This window comes from Callospermophilus lateralis, chromosome 2 (genome assembly GCF_048772815.1).
Source record: "Callospermophilus lateralis isolate mCalLat2 chromosome 2, mCalLat2.hap1, whole genome shotgun sequence".
Taxonomy (NCBI): Eukaryota; Metazoa; Chordata; class Mammalia; order Rodentia; family Sciuridae; genus Callospermophilus; species Callospermophilus lateralis.
This window is the reverse complement of record NC_135306.1, coordinates 159,357,512-159,375,339: the sequence shown is the minus strand read 5'-3', so window position 1 is coordinate 159,375,339 and position 17,828 is coordinate 159,357,512. Positions and strand designations below refer to the sequence as shown.

The 17,828-nt window shown below is 40.0% G+C and overlaps 1 protein-coding gene and 1 long non-coding RNA gene across 12 annotated transcripts in view; one reads left to right on the top strand and one right to left on the bottom strand.

Annotated features, from left to right (window-relative positions):
• LOC143392790 (uncharacterized) overlaps positions 1 to 17,828 on the top strand; it is a 51,621-nt gene that overhangs the window by 17,155 nt on the left and 16,638 nt on the right. For 2 of the 3 annotated variants that reach the window (XR_013090407.2, XR_013090408.2), the window contains exons 2-4: positions 7,728 to 7,791; positions 8,925 to 9,001; positions 9,828 to 9,897. This is a non-coding gene — a long non-coding RNA (uncharacterized LOC143392790). The remainder of the gene's footprint in view (positions 1 to 7,727; positions 7,792 to 8,924; positions 9,002 to 9,827; positions 9,898 to 17,828) is intronic. The other variant, XR_013090409.2, reaches the window with a different exon arrangement.
• The window catches only part of Znf143 (zinc finger protein 143), a 62,662-nt gene continuing 59,477 nt past the window's right edge, over positions 14,644 to 17,828 (bottom strand). For all 9 annotated transcript variants that reach the window (XM_076846858.1, XM_076846862.1, XM_076846855.1 and 6 more), the window contains 2 exons: positions 16,291 to 16,437; positions 14,644 to 15,392 (listed from right to left, as the gene is read on the bottom strand). In XM_076846858.1, the coding sequence (XP_076702973.1) occupies positions 15,309 to 15,392; positions 16,291 to 16,437 (231 nt within the window). In that variant the 3' untranslated portion in view covers positions 14,644 to 15,308. The remainder of the gene's footprint in view (positions 15,393 to 16,290; positions 16,438 to 17,828) is intronic.

Below are 17,828 nucleotides of genomic sequence, written 5' to 3'. Positions count from 1 at the left end.
AAAAGCTGCTAGGCAATGAGAAATTACATTTTGAGTATTTTTCTTAGTACGTGCTGTGGCAAAAATAAATGTAGAATAAGTATCCACTATGACATGTACATAACATTGTTTACCAAATTGAGGAATATGAGTTACATCCATTTGCCATATTTGATTTGGTTTTAATCCACGGGGATTTACCCCTGATGGCAGAGATGGAGTGTGAATAACACACTTAGGGCATTGGCTTACAATCTGACGAGCTTGATCTCTAGTAATATTAAATTTTTTTTAAAATTTTTTTTAATATTTATTTATTGGCGGACACAACATCTTTGTTTGTATGTGGTGCTGAGGATCGAACCCGGGCTGCACGCATGCCAGGCGAGTGCGCTACCGCTTAAGCCACATCCCCAGCCCCTAAATTTTTTACGTAAGTTAGAAGCATTTTGATGATGCAAGGAATGGGAGGCTAGTGCACAGTCATATGAAGACATCTGTTGACAAAAAGCTACTAATCTGTCAATTTTGTTATTATCTGAAACTAAAGGTCCTGGAAGATTAGTATGAGCTCGTATATGTCCTATGAAACATGGATATTTTCGCATTAGCACTGCCTTTTGTAAATTATTAAATAATTTAAATAACTCTTGTGATGAAGTATACCCAATAATTGAAGTTTCAATATTTTTAGTAACTCCGACTGCATATAAGCTGTCAGAATAAATATTAATAGGCTCATTTGCAAAGTAAGTTAAGGCACAAATCAGAGCTTGAATCTCTGCTCTTTGGGCAGAAGTATAAGAAGTTTGTATTACCACTGTATGAACACGACTATAAAATCCTGCTTTACCTGAACTAGATCCATCAGTGAACACTGATAAGGCTTCATCTAAAGGATGGGCACGTACAATCTTTGGAAAAATAAGTGACGTTACTGATGCAAATTGTATAATTTTATCACGAGGATAGTGGCTATCTATCTGGCCAGGAAAATCAGCAAAAGCTATTTTCCATGAGCTAGAAGTTTGAAAAAGCCAATTAATCTGTTGAACAGAAAATGGAATAATTATGATATCAGATTTAGATCCAATTAATTGTAAAATCCTAGTTCTACCTTTAATTATTAATTGAGCTATAGAATCATGAAAAGGAATTAATGTTTTTTGAGGGGAGTGGGATAAATAAATCCACTCAATAACTCCTAATTTTTGTCATATGGCTCCTGTTGGGGTAGGCTCAGTTGGAAATATTAATAAATATATCATTTCCTTAGGATCAACTCTAGTAAGCTGTGCATTTTTAATTGCATTTTTAACTTTCCTTAAAGCTGTTTTAGCCTCTAAAGTTAGCTGACATGGAGAGGTTGGAGAAGGATTTCCTTGTAATATCTGAAATAAAGGACTTAACTCAGAAGTAGTTAGTTTTAAGGATGGCCTCAGCCAATTAATATCTCCTAATAGCTTTTGAAAATCATTAAGGGTATGTAAGTCCTTAATTCTTATCTGAAGATTTTGAGGACGGATTGTACGTCCTTGAATTATCTGACCTAGATATTGAAAAGGAGACACTTTTTGAATTTTTTGAGGAGCTATGCATAAACCCATTGCTGTAAGCGAAGTCTCTGAGTAAAAATTTCTGAAAGTACCTTGGGATTAGCATGAGCCAATAATATATCATCCATAAAATGAATAATATATGCATCAGGAAAGCTATTTCTTATGGGATCTATTGCCTGGTCTACGTATTTTTGGCACAGAGTAGGACTATTACGCATTCCCTGTGGGAGTACTTTCCAGCAATATCTTTTAACAGGTTCCTTAAAATTAATTGTTGGGACAGTGAAAGCAAATCTCTCACAATCTCCAGGATGTAACCTTATAGAGAAAAAAACAGTCTTTTAAATCTATTACCATCAAGCTATAATCTAAAGGGATGGCTGTGGGAGAGGGAAGTCCTGGCTGTAATGATCCCATAGGCTGAATTGCATGATTTATTGCCCTTAAATCCTGTAGCAATCTCCAATTTCCTGACTTTTTCTTAATAACAAAAATAGGTGTGTTCCAAGGACTAAGCGTTGGTTCTATATGACCAGCCTGAAGTTGTTCCTCAACTAACCTATGAATTATTTTAAGCTTTTCCCCTGAGATGGGCCACTGAGAAATCCATATAGGCTCCTCTGTGAGCCAAGTGATTTTTTCAGCTGTCTTAGGGATCGGGGAAGTACTCAGGGCCCCTAATAAAAATTTTGGCTTGGAGCATTTACTAATCTTTGTCGTGGAGACTGGTTTGTAAACAGATACTCTTCCTGAAGGGTCTCCTTATCATCTCCAGGAAAATACCTCTGACTAACTTCCTCAACTGACCTTATAGAGTTAGGAGTAACTAATAATAATCCCATTTTGGTTAAAATATCTCTTTCCCATAGATTAGCTGGTAAAGTCTCTAACACATAAGGCTTGAATACTCCACTGTTCCCATCGGAATCTTCCCAATGGAGATAGTTGGCACTTTGAGCGGGCTGTGAAATCTGTCCTATGCCCTCTAGGTTAGCTGGCGCTACGTGTAAAGGCCAGTTCCTTGGCCAGAACCTACTAGAAAGAACAGAGATATCAGCCCCTGTGTCAATTATTCCGAGGAATTTTTTATTATTAATTTTAAGTTCTAATAAAGGACGCTTTTGTCGTACTAACTGTGACCAGTATACTCTGTCCGGCGGCTTAGAAACTGAACCTACCGGCAGGTGTCTCCCTGCATCACAGGGCAATAAAATCAATTGGGCAAATGTATCTCTTGGAGTGAGCCTTAGGGCATAATTGGATCTTACAGTAACATTTAATCGTCCTTTAAAATTTGAATCTATCACACCAGGTATCACCTCAATGGCTCCCTTTAAATTATTACGTCCCAAAATTAAACCTATAGTATTATCAGGAAGCGGCCGAAAATCCCAGTAGGGATTTGTTCTGGCCCTGATTCAGGATTTAATACAACTGTCCTTGAAGGCCCTAGGAAAACTGTCTGCGATCTACGTTCTGGTAAAAATCGCTCCGGAAAAAATCGCGGGCTGTCCTGGTCAGCGCCAGTGACGTCACACTGTGGGACCTCTCCTCGAATTCCCCGAATTGTTGCTCGGCCCTGATTTTGCAAGTTTAAGTTTACATTTTTAATTTTGGGCTTGGTCCCTAGTGCCTTTGTTTTTAAGTGGCTTAAAGGAAAAGGAATTAACTTAGCCTCAGGCGGATTTTCCATTTGAATAGACTTGATGGCCCATTGAATGCCTTTTAGCAGGTCCTCAGGGGGCCACGAATTCTGGCCCATATATTCAAAAAGACAAACTTCCAAAGCCGTCCAGTTTCTCTGAATATTTTCTATGCCTCCAGGTAATTCATTTGAAAGACAGACCTTTTGTAACTTTCTTCTAATTTCTCCCAAGTAAGTAAATTTGGAGACTCTTGTTCACAAAACCAAGGACAATATTTACCTACAATCTCTAAGAATTGTAATAACTGAGCTTTCTTTATCTGTTTTCCTTTCTGATTAATTATACTATCTAAAATAGTTAGATACATTTCCTTATCCGTAGAAGTTGAATTTCCCATTTTAATTAATTTAACGTCTCTTTCCTTCAATATCTTAAGGTACTTTTGTGACCCAAATTGTCACCACTTCCTTTATCTTTACTTTTTTCTTTATCTTTATAGCGTGCTCCCACTCAATCTAGCTAATCTAGAATGCCCCACGTTGGGCGCCAATTCTACCATGCGGCCAGCGCAATGGTTTCATTAATGAGGTTCTTGGCATAAAAGTTAGCTAGTGAGATCGAAATAAACACACAGACTCAGTTACCTTTTTCTATGACCAGGTCCGAGACGGCTCCCCTCTCTGGTTCCCATCTCTAACCGCCCGGCAGGGCAGCAAGGATTACTCAGGGTTAGCAGGAGAGAGAGAGAGAGAGCACGCCAGGGAGTAGCCTTTTATTGGGGAGCAAGAAATTCAGGGGATAATTCCATCCAATGAAGGTTGAATGGGGGGCCGCACTCCAAGGTCAGGGTCAGTGATTGGGCCTCCGGGGTCAGTGGTCAGTTACACCCCCACACGGACAGGTTCTCTCAACAGGAGAGGGCCGGGAAAGCTCCGACACAGGCACAGCGCCTCAGACCCTGACTGGGAGTCACCCAGTCACGTGTGAGAATGGCTCCCGACAAGCTAGGGAGGCTGAGACAGGAGGATCGAAAGTTCAAAGCCAGCCTCAGCAATGATGAGGCACTAAGCAACTCAGTGAGGTCCTGTCTCTAAATAAAATACAAAATAGGGTTGGAGATGTAGCTCAGTGGTTGAGTGCCCCTGAGTTCAATCCCCAATACCAAAAAAAAAAAAAAAAATTATGTGGTGACTTATTTTACCCACTTCATTTTATTTGTGATGCTGGGGATCCATCAACCCAGAGCTTCTTGCATGCGTTCTACCACTGGGCTCCACCCCCAGCCCTATCAGTTTATTAATATTATGCATCATAGTTTTAAAACATCTTTGCCACTTTAGTAGATGTAATGAACTATGTTAGTGTTATGTTTAAACTTTCTGATTATCAAGAACAATGAGTATTTCCCCATGCAGTAGTAGAGGTACTACTTTTATTTATCTTGTGAATTACCTACTTATCTTCTGTAAGGATTATTACCTTGATGGTTCCTCTATATTTAAACAAACTTTTTTTATATTTGAGATGTTATCTGTTTACTCTTTGAAGACATTTTTCTTAATCTACTGTCTTTTAAAAATTCTGTCCAGGGCTGGGGATGTGGCTCAAGCGGTAGTGTGCTTGCCTGGCATGCGCGGGGCGCTGGGTTCGATCCTCAGCACCATATAAAAATAAATAAATAAATAAAGATGTTGTGTCCACTGAAAACTAAAAAATTAAAAAAAAATTCTGTCCAGTTTTTACATTTTTGAATGTTGATTTCCTTTGCAGTTTCTTTCATTGTTTCAAAGATGTGAGAATGCTGACATTTACCCTTAAACATAACCGTTACTATTTGGTATAGTGCGTCTATTACATGTTTACCATTTTAATCTATTTGGAGTTTATTTTGATGAGGTGGAACTTGAATTTTTTTCCTCCAAGTTTTCATTCATTTACCCGAGCATTCCTGACATAGTTGATCCTTCCTTACTGCTACCACCTTGCCTGTCCTGAAGAATTGAGCATAGGAGTGTGGAATGTTGTTAAGAATAAGTGACAGGTAGGGGCCTCTGTCAGAGATTTGCCTTGGATGGGAATGAGATTTGTTCTTCAGCAGTCTTTAGTCAAGCACTACAATTTGCATCTCTGGATGGAAACTGAAATACCCCTCAGAAGTATTTTTTTTGGCCAACACTGTTTATTAGGTTTTAATAAAAGCCCAAAGTGGAGCTAGGCATGATGGCACATACCTGAAATCTCAGTGATTGAGGAGACTGAGGCAGGAGGATCATGAGTTTGAGGCCAGCCTGGGTACTTTAACAAGACCCTGTTTCAATAAGGGCTGAGGTATACAGCTCAGTGGTAAAGCATCCCTGGGTTCAATCCCCTGTATCATCAAAAGATAAAGCCAAAAGTGATTGTCTTTGTGTAAGAAAACAAAACTCGTCTCCCAAATCTGAAGTCAGCACTTTTTCCATAGTAACATCCAAGTGACCTGAGGAGGCAATCAGGGTTCTTCTCTATTACTCTCCCCATTTTCTTTCATGAAATGACTTTCTTCAAGGAGTTGGGCCTCAAAAAAGATACTCCTGTGTTGGGTTTGTAGCTCAGTGGTAGAGCGCTTGCCTAGAACGTGTGAGGCACTGGGTTCAGTCCTCAGTGCCACATATAAATAAATAAAATAAAGTTATTGTGTCTATCTACAACTAAAAATATTAAAAAATACTACAGAGTCTGGCACATTGATAAAAAGAAAAGCAGTACCAGAACAAAGCTTCTTTTGACCTTCTGTCATTCCACCCACCCAAAGCACAAAGAGGGGTCCCTCTGAAGTTCAATTATCTAAGACAGGTTTCTCCAACAGATATACATTTATCTTGAGTACCATCCCTATAGTCTCATCAACAGGGAAAATAGCCTGGCATGGTGGTACATGCCTGTAGTTCCAGCAACTCAGGAGGCTGAGGCAGGAGGATTGCAAGTTTGAGGCCAGCCTGGACAAGTTGGTGAGACTCTGTCTCAAAATTTAAAAAATAAAAAGGTCTGGGGATATAATTCAGTGGTAGAGGACACCTAGGTTCAATTCCCCAGTACTGCCAAAATCAAAACAAAACAAAAAAACAAGAAGATTAACTCCTAGGAAAGGAACACTAGAACACCACATCCATAACCCAGACTGACTTTCTTTCAGGCTATTGTTTGTTTTTCACATTCATTCATCTCCCTCAAAATCACTTACTCCATGTCCCCTGTCCTCATTCATGAAACCTCACCCCCTATGTCATTCTGTAGTTTAAACTTCTATTTAAGTTTCAACAATTGAGGCTTTTGAGTCTCATGTTTTTTTGTGGTTGTCATGTGCATGTGTGCATAATAAATGTGTATACCTTTTTCTCCTATCAATCTGTCTACTATCAGTTTCTTTGTATAGACTCACAGAGCAGGGGGATCTTCCTTTTGTGCCTACAAAGACCATCCCATGGGGCACACATGTATGTAATCCCAGTGACTTGGGAAGCTGAGACAGGAGGATCATAAGATCAAGGCCAGACTCAGGAATTACTGAGCCCCTGGCTGGGGGTATAGCTCAGTGGTAGCATGCCCCTAGGTTCAGTCACCAGTAACACACACACGATTCTCCTGTGGCTGGTATAGCTAAGTGGTAGAGCACTTGCTTAGCATGCATATGGCTCTGGGTCCCATCAATAGCATTGTAGACAACAAAAAACAAAACAAAGCAAAACCAAAGTGTCCCAGTCAGGACACAACTGATCCATTTGTCCCAGAATGAGGTGAACCACAGATGATAAGGCTTGTGGATTGCTCCCCAAACTATCAGAACACCTCCTTGGGCTGACCCCCAAGGCGCATCGTCATGTCTTTCATGAACCAGTTCTTTTCTTTTTAGTTTTGAGAATCTTGATTGCACCTTCATAATAGTGAAGCCTATGTTTGCAGAAAATTATGGAGCTTTTTTTTTTTTTTTTGTCATTGCTGCTTGATTGGTTAAAAGAATATGAAGCAATATCAGGATACTAGAAAAGGCTAAAGCAATGAGAAGCCTGTCTGACCAGTTTTATCTGGGTAAAACCTCCTATGAGTGTTGGACCTGCTCCCAAGTGGGACCTAGTGTCCTCTCAGGGCCAAGATAGCTCAAAAGCCCTGCCACTGCTCTGGAGCAAAGGTATCCTGTTTTAAAAGATAAGGTAATCCCCCTGGGGCACAGAGCTTTTAACTCTTTGCTTTTCCCATAGAAATTGCATAATTCATGTGGTGGGCCCTGGGATTGAGCCTATAGCTCAGATTCCAGCTGTTTCTCATGTCTCTTTCTGAGGTTGGGGGCTTTGGGGCAAATTAGTGAAAGTGCTCAGGCTTGGGGAGAGCTTTTATATGCTCAAGAATCCTGGGCATCCCAGGGAAGGCCTCAGAGGTGAGATCATTTAGGCAGAAAAGTAAACAAAATTGCTTTTGCCAGAGAATTTTCATTGTAACACTCATGCAGTTTATCCTGAATTTTGAGCATTCTTCACTCTCACATGACTTTCTGTCCCTTCAATTTCAGCCATGCCCTGGAAGCAAAATGAATCTCCTAGAGAATTGAGGAGTCCCTGTATCTCTCAAGCCAGGTGAGTTTAGAATAAGAGGAAACAGCTAGCTGTGATGCTGCTGCTATGCAAAGCCTCCAGGAGTTACTTGGAAGCTTAAATTTCCAGTTGGCATAAAGGACCCCATATTCTAAAGGGAGGAATAGATAATATAAATTCACAAAATACAAGTCGCACATCTACAGCAGAAAGGGAAAGGCTAACACAAACATATTTCTCAGAAGGACAGGTTATGTAATCTGTGGGGCTCAACGTGAAATGAAAATGTCAGGCCTCTAAGTCAAAAAGTAAGAAAAAATTGCTTTGAAAGGTACAGCAAGCCAGACACAAAAAGACAAATACTCGCTGGGCTCGGTGGCACACACCCATAATCCCAGGAGGCTGAGGCAGGAGGATAGCGAGTTCAAATCCAGCCTCCATAATTTATCAAGCCCCTAAGCAATTCAGTGAGACTCTATCTCTAATAAAATACTAAAAAGGCTGGGGATGTGGCTCAGTGGTTAAGTGCCCCTGGGTTCTATCCTTGGTACCAAAAAATAAATAAATAAAGGACAAATACTCACTGGACATGTGGCACATACCTAGAATCCCACCAACTTTGGAGGCTAAAGCAGGAGGATCAAAAGTTTGATTCCCATCTCAGCAACTTAGTGAAGCCCTAAGCAACTTAGAGACTGTGTTTCAAAATAAATAATAATAAAGGCAGGGATATATGTAGCTCAGTGGTTAAGCACCCAGTACCAAAAATAAAAAATATTGTATGATATGAATTGCCTAAAGTAGTCAACTTCATAGAGATAAATTGGTGATTGTCGGGGGTGGGAGGAGGAGGAGGAATGGGGAGTTAATATTTAATGAGTACAGAGCTTCACTTTAGATGATGAAAAGTTCAGGAACTGAATGTGGTAATGGTTGCATGAGAATGTGAATTTACTTAATGACACAGAATTGCACACTCTAACATAGGCTTGCCTAGCATGCACAAAGCCCTGGGTTCAATCCTCAGCACTGAAAAAAAAAAAGTTAAAATGGTAAATTTTATTATATGTATGTTTACGTATTTTATTAATTATTATTGTTAGTACTAGAGATTAAATTCAGGGGTACTTTTCCGCTGAGCTATATCTCCAGTCCTTTTTATTTTTTACTTTGAGGGTCTTGCTAAGTTGCTGAGACTGGCCTTGAATTTGAGATCCTCCTGCCTCAGCCTCAAGAGTTGCTGGGATTATAGGTATGCATCACCACACGCAGCTTTTTGTATGTATATTTAACAGCATGTGAGTACACGGACACACACAGATACAAAAAAGGTAGACACACATAGCTTGTCCCTTGTAGTCTCTATCTTCATTTGTCATTGACTTTATTTGCTATTTAATATTCTAAAAAAAATTAAACATTGAAAGTTTTAGCATAGATTTTACCCCTCATCTTTTTGTGTGTGTGTTGGGGCGGGGGTACTAGGGACTGAATTTAGGGGCACTCAACCACTGAGCTGCATCTCTAGCCCTATTTTGTATTTAGAGATGGGGTCTCACTGAGTTGCTTAGCACCTTGCACTTGTCTCAGCCTCCTGAACTGCTGGGATTATAGGCATGTACCACTGCTTTCATCTTTATATTCTTGTGTTAATCAGCTTTCTATCATTGGAATAATTCAACTTAAAAAGAGAAAACGTTTATTCTGGCTTACAATTATGGAGTTTCTAGTCCACAGTTGGTTTGATTTGGGGACATGTGGTGAGACTGTACATCACAGCAGGAGTGCATTGCACAGAAAATTGTTTACCATGGCAGCCAAGAAGCAGAAAGAGGCTGGGGTCCCAATATCCCCTTCAAGGGCATGCCCCCAATGAACTAAGTTCCTTCCACTAGTCTCTACCTCCTAAAGGTTCCACCATTTCATAATAGCACCACAGGCTGGGAATGAAGCCTTCAACACATGGACATTTGGGAGACATTCAAGATCCAAACTATAACAATTCTTTAGTGCCACATTTATTTATTTATTTATTTTTGAGAGAGAGAGAGAGAAACTTTTAATATTTTATTTTTTAGTTTTCGGCGGACACAACATCTTTTTTTGTATGTGGTGCTGAGGATCGAACCTGGGCCACACGCATGCCAGGTGAGCGCGCTACCGCTTGAACCACATCCCCAGCCCCTTCAGTGCCAAATTTAAAAGCAAATATCAAGAGTATTTAATTCAGCCAGGCATGGTGGCACACATCTGTAATACCAGCAACTTGGGAGGCTGAGGCAGGAGGATTCCAATTTCAAAGCCAGCCTCAACAACTTAGCAAGGCCCTAAGCAACTTAGCGAGATCCTTTCTCAAAATAAAAAAGACTAGGATGTAGCTCAGTGGTTAAGCACTCCTAGGTCAATCCCTGATTTAAAAAAAAAAAAAAGTATTTAACTCATATTTGGAATCACTGAAATAACACAAAATTAGAATTGACTAGAAGAGACATACACAAGTCTGGCTTAGGAAAGCTGGAAGGAGAAGAAGATCCCAGCAGAGCCTGCTGAGAACCATCCTGGACATGGTGACTGTGGTATTCACAGGTGCTTGTGAGCCTGACATCTGCCAGATTCTCCTTCCTGCCAGGCATCTCTCCTTCCCACAGCACTGCCAAGCCAGTCCATAGTAAACAGGTTTATACAAGTATCTTTAAAGCTCAGAGCTGGAATGCTCTTGGAGAAGGGGTATGCCTGAGGCTCAGGGTGGGAATGGCCACCACCACACCCCACTCCACAGGGTTTATGCAGAGGGTGGCAGCAATTGTGGGTGAGGGCAAGAAGTGGGAGGCCAGCAGTGGGGAGGTTGTGATGGTGAGGAACCTTCCAGGGAGGCAGCAGGAGTAGGACTGTGTGTGAGCCCAGGCTCCAAGTCTTCAGGACATGCTTCACTATTGCATAGGACTCCACAAAACAGATTCAAAGATAAAACTATTAAGAATTTCAAGATGGCGAGCTGGATTTGTAGCTCAGTGGTTGAGTGCTTGCCTAGCATATGTGGGCACTGAATTTGATCCTCAACACCACATAAAAATAAATAAATAATATAAAGGTATTATGTTCATCCACAACTAAAAATTATTTAAAAAAAAAAAAAGAATTTCAAGATGGCAGGCACAGTGTATTAAACCTTAAGTTCAGGGCCCTTCTAAGTACAGATTCTTATTCAAACTGTACTGATAACACACTCAGGAAGCCAATGGTTGGGCACGGTGGTACTTGGCTACAGTATTTGACAGATCCTTTTATTTCCAGAGGATACCTAAGTATAGAAAGTGCTCCAGTGGAGGGGGTGGAAGAAGCTCACGTGTTCCCTTTTACTCCTTGGCAACAAGCCTTCAGCTGTGCCCCTTGCTTTTCACCTTTTGCTCACTGTTGAGTGATCTGCTCATAGTTGACTGGCCTATGATCTTTTCTGAGAACATACTGGAGTGTAAGTTCATAAATACGGTCAATTTCAACAGTTTCCCAAGTTGCTTACCTACCCTAGGGCTGCCATACAGGGAGGCCGGCTATGATATTGGCCAAGCTTAGTTTGTCCCTGAAAGACTGGGAGGTGGGCATGGGGGAAGAAGAGATCTGACTCTCTGGGTAGCTGCTACCTGTAAAGCAATATGGAGGCCATCATTCTTGATATATTTACTAAGTTGGAGGAATGCAGACTGTTGACAATGAGCTTTTTCTTTGTAATAACCCTAAGTTGTGCCTGGGGTAGGGTAGGGTGTTTTACTTGGACTGAAGGGTTTGCCTTGAGCATTATCTGGATTGTATTGCAGAGGGTTATGCTCCCTGGTTCCATTGTTCAAGTGTTGTCGTGTTTCATCAAGTGCCTTTCTGAGATTTTTCAACTTTGGACTTCTTTCCACATCTTGCACTTGAAGAGACCTCAGAGCAGCCTCATTGGTAACTGTCAACACAGCAGCTGGAGTCTGGAGGAAATATACCATCTCACTAATAAGTTGCGGACACCCAGCAGCACATGGTGCCCTTCTCTCTGGATGCAGCGGGATACAATCAGGTTCATTAAAACTGTTCAACTCAGCCCTCCCCAATCTAACTGGCAAAGGTGCTGAAATCTGAGCAAAGACAGATTAAGGGGCCAAAGGAGGCAGGTAGCTTGGGTTTTAGTACTAGAAAGCAAAGCACAATAGCCTACCTGGCCCAGTGGAGCAGCTCCCTGACAGTAGTCAGGGACCAACCCTGGTAGGATGGAGCCCTACCCTGTGATTCATAGGTTGTGGTCTGTCCCACTAAGCTAGCACTTGTTGAGACTCAGGCCTTAAAGTAGTAGTTCTGTGTGTGATTAAATGTCTCCATCAACAATGAAGGCTGTCATCAACTTGGCAAGACCCCATCTCTAAATAAAATATAAAAAAAGGCTGGGGATGTGGCTCAGTGGTTAAGTGCCCCTGAGTGGTTCAGTCCCCAGTAACAAAAAAAAGAATGAAGGCTGGATTTGTAGGCAACTAGGAACTTTTCTAATGCTATACCTTTAGGAAGGCTTTGAAGGGAAAGCAACCAATCCTTTCTCTGTCCAACCTTGAAGTGTTTCTCATATTAAATGCTCAAGTCATGACCCCTTTAGCAAGAGTTCAAAGGGCCCAACCAAAGATAAAATTTACATTAAATAAAACAACACATTTCCCCCTTTGTATTGTAGAGTTTAAAATGAAAAATAACCACATTCCAATGCTCTAGCAAACAATGCTGGGCTTTAAAGGACAGTGCAGGAGTGACTAATGTAGGACAGCCCTTTACCTTTTTTTTTTTTAAATATTTAAAAAATTTTTTAGTTACAGTTGGATACAGTACCTTTATTTTATTTATAATTATATGATGCTGAAGATCAAACCCAGGGCCTCACACATCCTAGGCGAGTGCTCTACCGCTGAGCCACAATCCCAGCTCCATACCTTTTCTTTTTACCTTGGTGGATTGAATTTACATCATAAAATAAGTGCTCAGGTTATTAGGAAATCAGAAATGGCCAAAATACATCTAGATAATCTCTGCTACAAATAATCATTTGAGGAGGAAGCTGTGGTGTAGTGAAAAAAATTCTCTGGGTAAATTAGTTTTGTTGGTTGCTCAGTTTCCTTATGTATAAAATGGAGATAGTAAATCCCAAATACCTCACAAGAGGCTGGATGCAGTGGTATGCACCTAATCCCAGCTACTTGGAAGACTGAGGCAGGAGAATTGCAAGTTTGAGGCCAGTCTCAGCAATTTAGCAAGACCCTATCTCAAAATAAAAATCTGAAAGGTCTTAGGATGTATCTCAGTGACATAGAACCCCTGGGCTCAATCCCCAATATCCCAAAACAAAGCACCCAAATATCTCACAAGGTTGTCATGAGTACGTAAGAAATATAGAAAAGTACTTTTTTTTTTTTTTTTGGTACTATGGATTGAACCTAGGGGCATTTTATCATTGAGCTACCTCCCTAGACATTTTTAATTAAATTTGAGACAGGATCTTGCTTTCTGAGGCTGGCTTCAAAATTACAATCCTTAGCCTGAGGCTGTAGCTCAGTGGCAGAGCACTTGTCTTGCATGTGTGAGGCACTGTGTTTGATCCTCAACACCACATAAAAATAAACTAACTAACTAAATATATAGATAAGTAAATAAAAGCATTCTGTCCATCTAAAACTACAAAAAAAATAAATTAAAAAAAATTGTGGGCTGGGGTTGTAGCTCAATGGCAGAGCGCTTGCCTTGCACATGTAAGGCACTGGGTTTGATCCTCAGCACTACATAAAACTAAATAAATAAAATAAAGACATTGTGTCCATGTATAACTAAAAAAATATTTTAAAAAAATTGCAATCGGGCTGGGGTTGTGGCTCAGTGGCAGAGTGCTTGCTTAGCATGCACAAGACACCAGGTTGGATCCTCAGCACCATATAAACGTAAGATATTGTGTCCACCTAAAACTTAAAAAAAAAAAAAAATGCAATCCTTCTGCTTCGGTCTCCCAAATTGCTAGAATTACAGTATGCAACACTGAACCCAGTTATATTACTGGTACTTTCTGAAATACTTCCCTACGCACATCAATTTAACAAAACAAATATAAAGGTAAAATTTAAAAAATTGCTGTATTCAAAATTAATAATAAAATTAAGGGCAAACAGGCTTTAAAACAAAAGCACATAAGCAAAAATAAATAATTTACACCACTCCACTAACCTAATTTTCATAGTAAAGCCCTTTCCAATTAAAGCACTGGCCACCAGCCTCTGTCAACTTTTTTTTTTTTTTTTTTTTGGTACCAGGAAGTGAACCCAGGGGCACTTAACCACTGAGCCACATTCCCAGCCTGCCCCCCACCTTAAAAAAATTTTTCTTTGGTAGTTGTAGATTTATACCTTTTTCTTTCTTTCTTTATCTTTATGTGGTGCTAAAGATCGAACCCAGGGCCTCACACATGCTAGGCAAGCACTCTACCACTGAGCTACAACCCCAGCACCCCCAGCCCTTTTTATATTTTATTTATAGACAGGGTCTCACTAAATTGTTGAGGCTGGCTTTGAACTCTGATCCTCCTATCTCAGTGTCCTAAGCTGTTGGGATTACGGGCATGTGCCATGGCACCTGGCTTCTGGTGAAACTTTTGACAATTCATTATTTAAAAAACAAAAACAAAAACACTTAGTTGGTAGAGTGCTTGCCTTGTATGTACAAGGCCCTGGATTTGATTCCCAGCACCACAAAAACAAACAACCCGCCCAAAACAGTAATAAATGTGTCAAAATACATTCTACTGTCATGTATAACTCATTAGAACACATTAAAAAAAAAAAGTAACAAAAGACTGAACACTTAGTAAAATCTTTAACAAAACCCAAATGCTGGATTTAATGTTTTAATTTTAAATAACCCAACTTTATAATTTTATACATAATCCAATGTAATGCTAATAAAATTAGCATTTAAGCTCCAAGGGTTGGTATGTAACAGGGATAGTCTTCAAACCATGAGATACAAATAAAAATGAACAAGTATATAGTAGAACAAAAACTGCAGACACTCTACTAACTCAGGGAAATATCTGAAGGCTTTACATCCTTTATTGACCATGATGGCTTTTGGAATTATGATTGTTTGACATGTAGAACCTTGACATTTTAGATACAGGATTTATTTTTTATTTTTTTCACAGTAAGTTAATAATCCATTATAATACTCCGAAAGACTTCACTAATCTTGCAAGTGGATTCTAGGAGTTTGTGATCTGATAAAAGAGTAACATGAAAATTTACTGTATTGCCCTAATTTCATACTTCCTTGTACACAATGAATCACTTTGGGAATCTATTCCAAGGGTTATATACACAAAAGTGTCAAGAATAAAATGTTCTCCACTCTTGCATAAAAATGTGTACAGTGTATCAGGAATGGAAAACTTCTGGTTTTCCAGGGCCCGGGCTTCAGGCATTTCTGCTGCCAGAAGATGGGATTTCTGCTGCCACAAGATGAAAGGCTCCTTCTGCTTTATTGCTTCATTGTTTTGAGGATTAGTCATCCAACCCTGGCGTTTCCCCTTGTTGGATCCTAGATGCTATTCTAATGGCTTCTTCCAGAGATGGCTGTTCTCCGAGCTGAAAGAGGAACATACACATCAAACACTAACAACCCAAAAGCCACAGCCAAGATAATGCTGAAAGAAATGTTATATGCCAGAAGTGAAATCTCTCTCTGTAATTTTAGGGCTTGTTAAAAATACTATTCTGACCTAATCATTTAGAGTACAAAACCAAATTTCTGTGGGGGAGACTAATGCAGTTTGTTTATTTGGGATTTTGATAAACTCTTTATACTAATTTCAGAGGACAAAAGGTAGTCATCTTGACCAGTCTGGAGATGAAGAACTTCTCAGACTGTTAGCTTCTCTACCCATAAATTAAAGAAAACTAACCTGGCATGTTGGCTGGCATTTTCTTGAGTGTGTTCCAACCCTTTATCAAGTAAACACATGGAAGAAAATTGTCCCCAAGGAAAGGATATCTGCACCTAGCATCCAGGATTCTAGATTCTCTACTTGAATCCAGTGACTTTTCCCAGAGAGTAGCTCCTTGCAGGTCTTCTGACATTCCCCACTTTAAAAGGGGGGCAGTGCAGGAATTCTCAGAAGACTAATTTAGGATCTGTGTTTATACTAGGTTCATCTCCAAGAGTAGCTCTTAAGAACTTTACAAAATACTGCCTAGTTAGACTTTTATTTTGATAGTAAAGATGGCTGTTTGGGTACACACAGGGACACATGCCTGAGATATTTTTCTTGCTATAAATTTCTCAAGAATATGCAGAGGTAGTAAAGAACAAAATGTTAGTCTCTTTGAGATCACCTCAGATATAGAAATTTTCTTAAGGTAAGCTAGGAATCCAGATAAGTCTGTGTCCTGCTTTTGTGTGGGTCACATATAAAGCCCAGTGTCCTGGGTTGAGAGCTATGAGTAGCACTGCTGTCAGCTGAAAATAGCTTGTCCTTGTACTCACCTGAACTGCAATCTGGGTGCCATTGGATGTTGCCACTAAGGTCAGAGGTCTGGTTTCTGTGGTTACTAAATGATGGCTATGCTGCTGGTGCCCTATTTCTGATGAGGCTGTATGGAATGCTGCCAGGTCTTGAGCAACAATTGCAACCTTAAGTAAAACAAAGCACACATGAAGACTTAAGTCTATGACTCAAATAGGCTGAAGTCCATTTAATGCAAGGGATTGTCTTTAAATTCAAAAGGAAATACTCCTTTCTGATCATAGAATTATGAAGCCTATCACTGGAGGAGACTTTATACTATCCATTCTGGATTTTTTTTTTTTTTTTTTTTTTGGTACCAGGGATTGAACTTAGGGGTATTTAACCACTGAACAACATCCCAGCCCCATTTTGTATTTTGTTAGAGACAAGATCTCACTGAGTTGCTTAGCACCTTGCTTTTGCTGAGTCTGGCTTTGAACTCAATCCTCCTGTCTCAGCCTCCTGAGCCGCTGGGATTACTGGCGTACACTGCCAGGCCTGGCTTGGATTCCTCTCTTATATTTGAGGAAGTTAAGCCTCAGAGAGAAGGGATTTGTTTATGTTTATGAAGTGAACCATTGGCAAAATAGAGTAGAGGACACTGGAGAAGTAGATCTGCTGTGCCAGGGATATGTGGTTGTACTTAGGATCTATTACCTGGAAACAGCTACTTGGAAAATTATATTGGTAGACTACATTACAAACGTTATTTATTTCTGAGTGTGGATCAGTGGTAGATAATAGACTATTTTCTCCTGTTTACCTGTTTCATTTAAAATTAAATTTCCATTTTTAAAAATATTTATTTTTAGTTGTAGTTGGACACAATACCTTTATTTCACTTATTTAAATTTTTTATGTGGTGCTGAGGATCAAACCCAGGGTCCGCACGTGCGAGGCAAGGGCTCTACTGCTGAGCCAAACCCCAGCCCTAAATTTCCATTTAACTAGGAAAACTGGAAGAACCAATAGTATTACTGATGAACAACATCACTTCTTATACTCATTTATTTATTTTTGTTGTGTGGATTAAACCAAGGGACACTTTGCCACTAAGCCACATCCCCCACAAGGTCTCTCTAAGTTGTTTAGAGCATCACAAAGTTGCTGAGGCTGGTTATGAATTGTGATCCTCCTGCCTAAACTTCCTGAGTCACTGGGATTTCGGGTGTCTGCCACTGAACCCATTTTAAATTTCCAATCTAAATTTCCCATTTTAGATTCCACAGAACCTTTTGATATTCCTCCTGAAGCCTCTGTGGCCAAATATGTCAACAGTGCTTGTGTAACTCTTACACCACAAATGTATTAGCTTTTCTCTTTTTATTTTGAGACAGGGTTTCTGTAAATGACCAAGGCTGACCTTGAACTTGTGATGATCCTCCTGCCTCAGTTTCCTGAATAGCTGGAATTACAGACTTGCTCACAGAACCTGGCATAAATACAACTTCTTTTTAAATTTTATTTATTTGGTGCTGGAGATTGAACCCAAGGGTGCTTTACCACTGAGCTACAT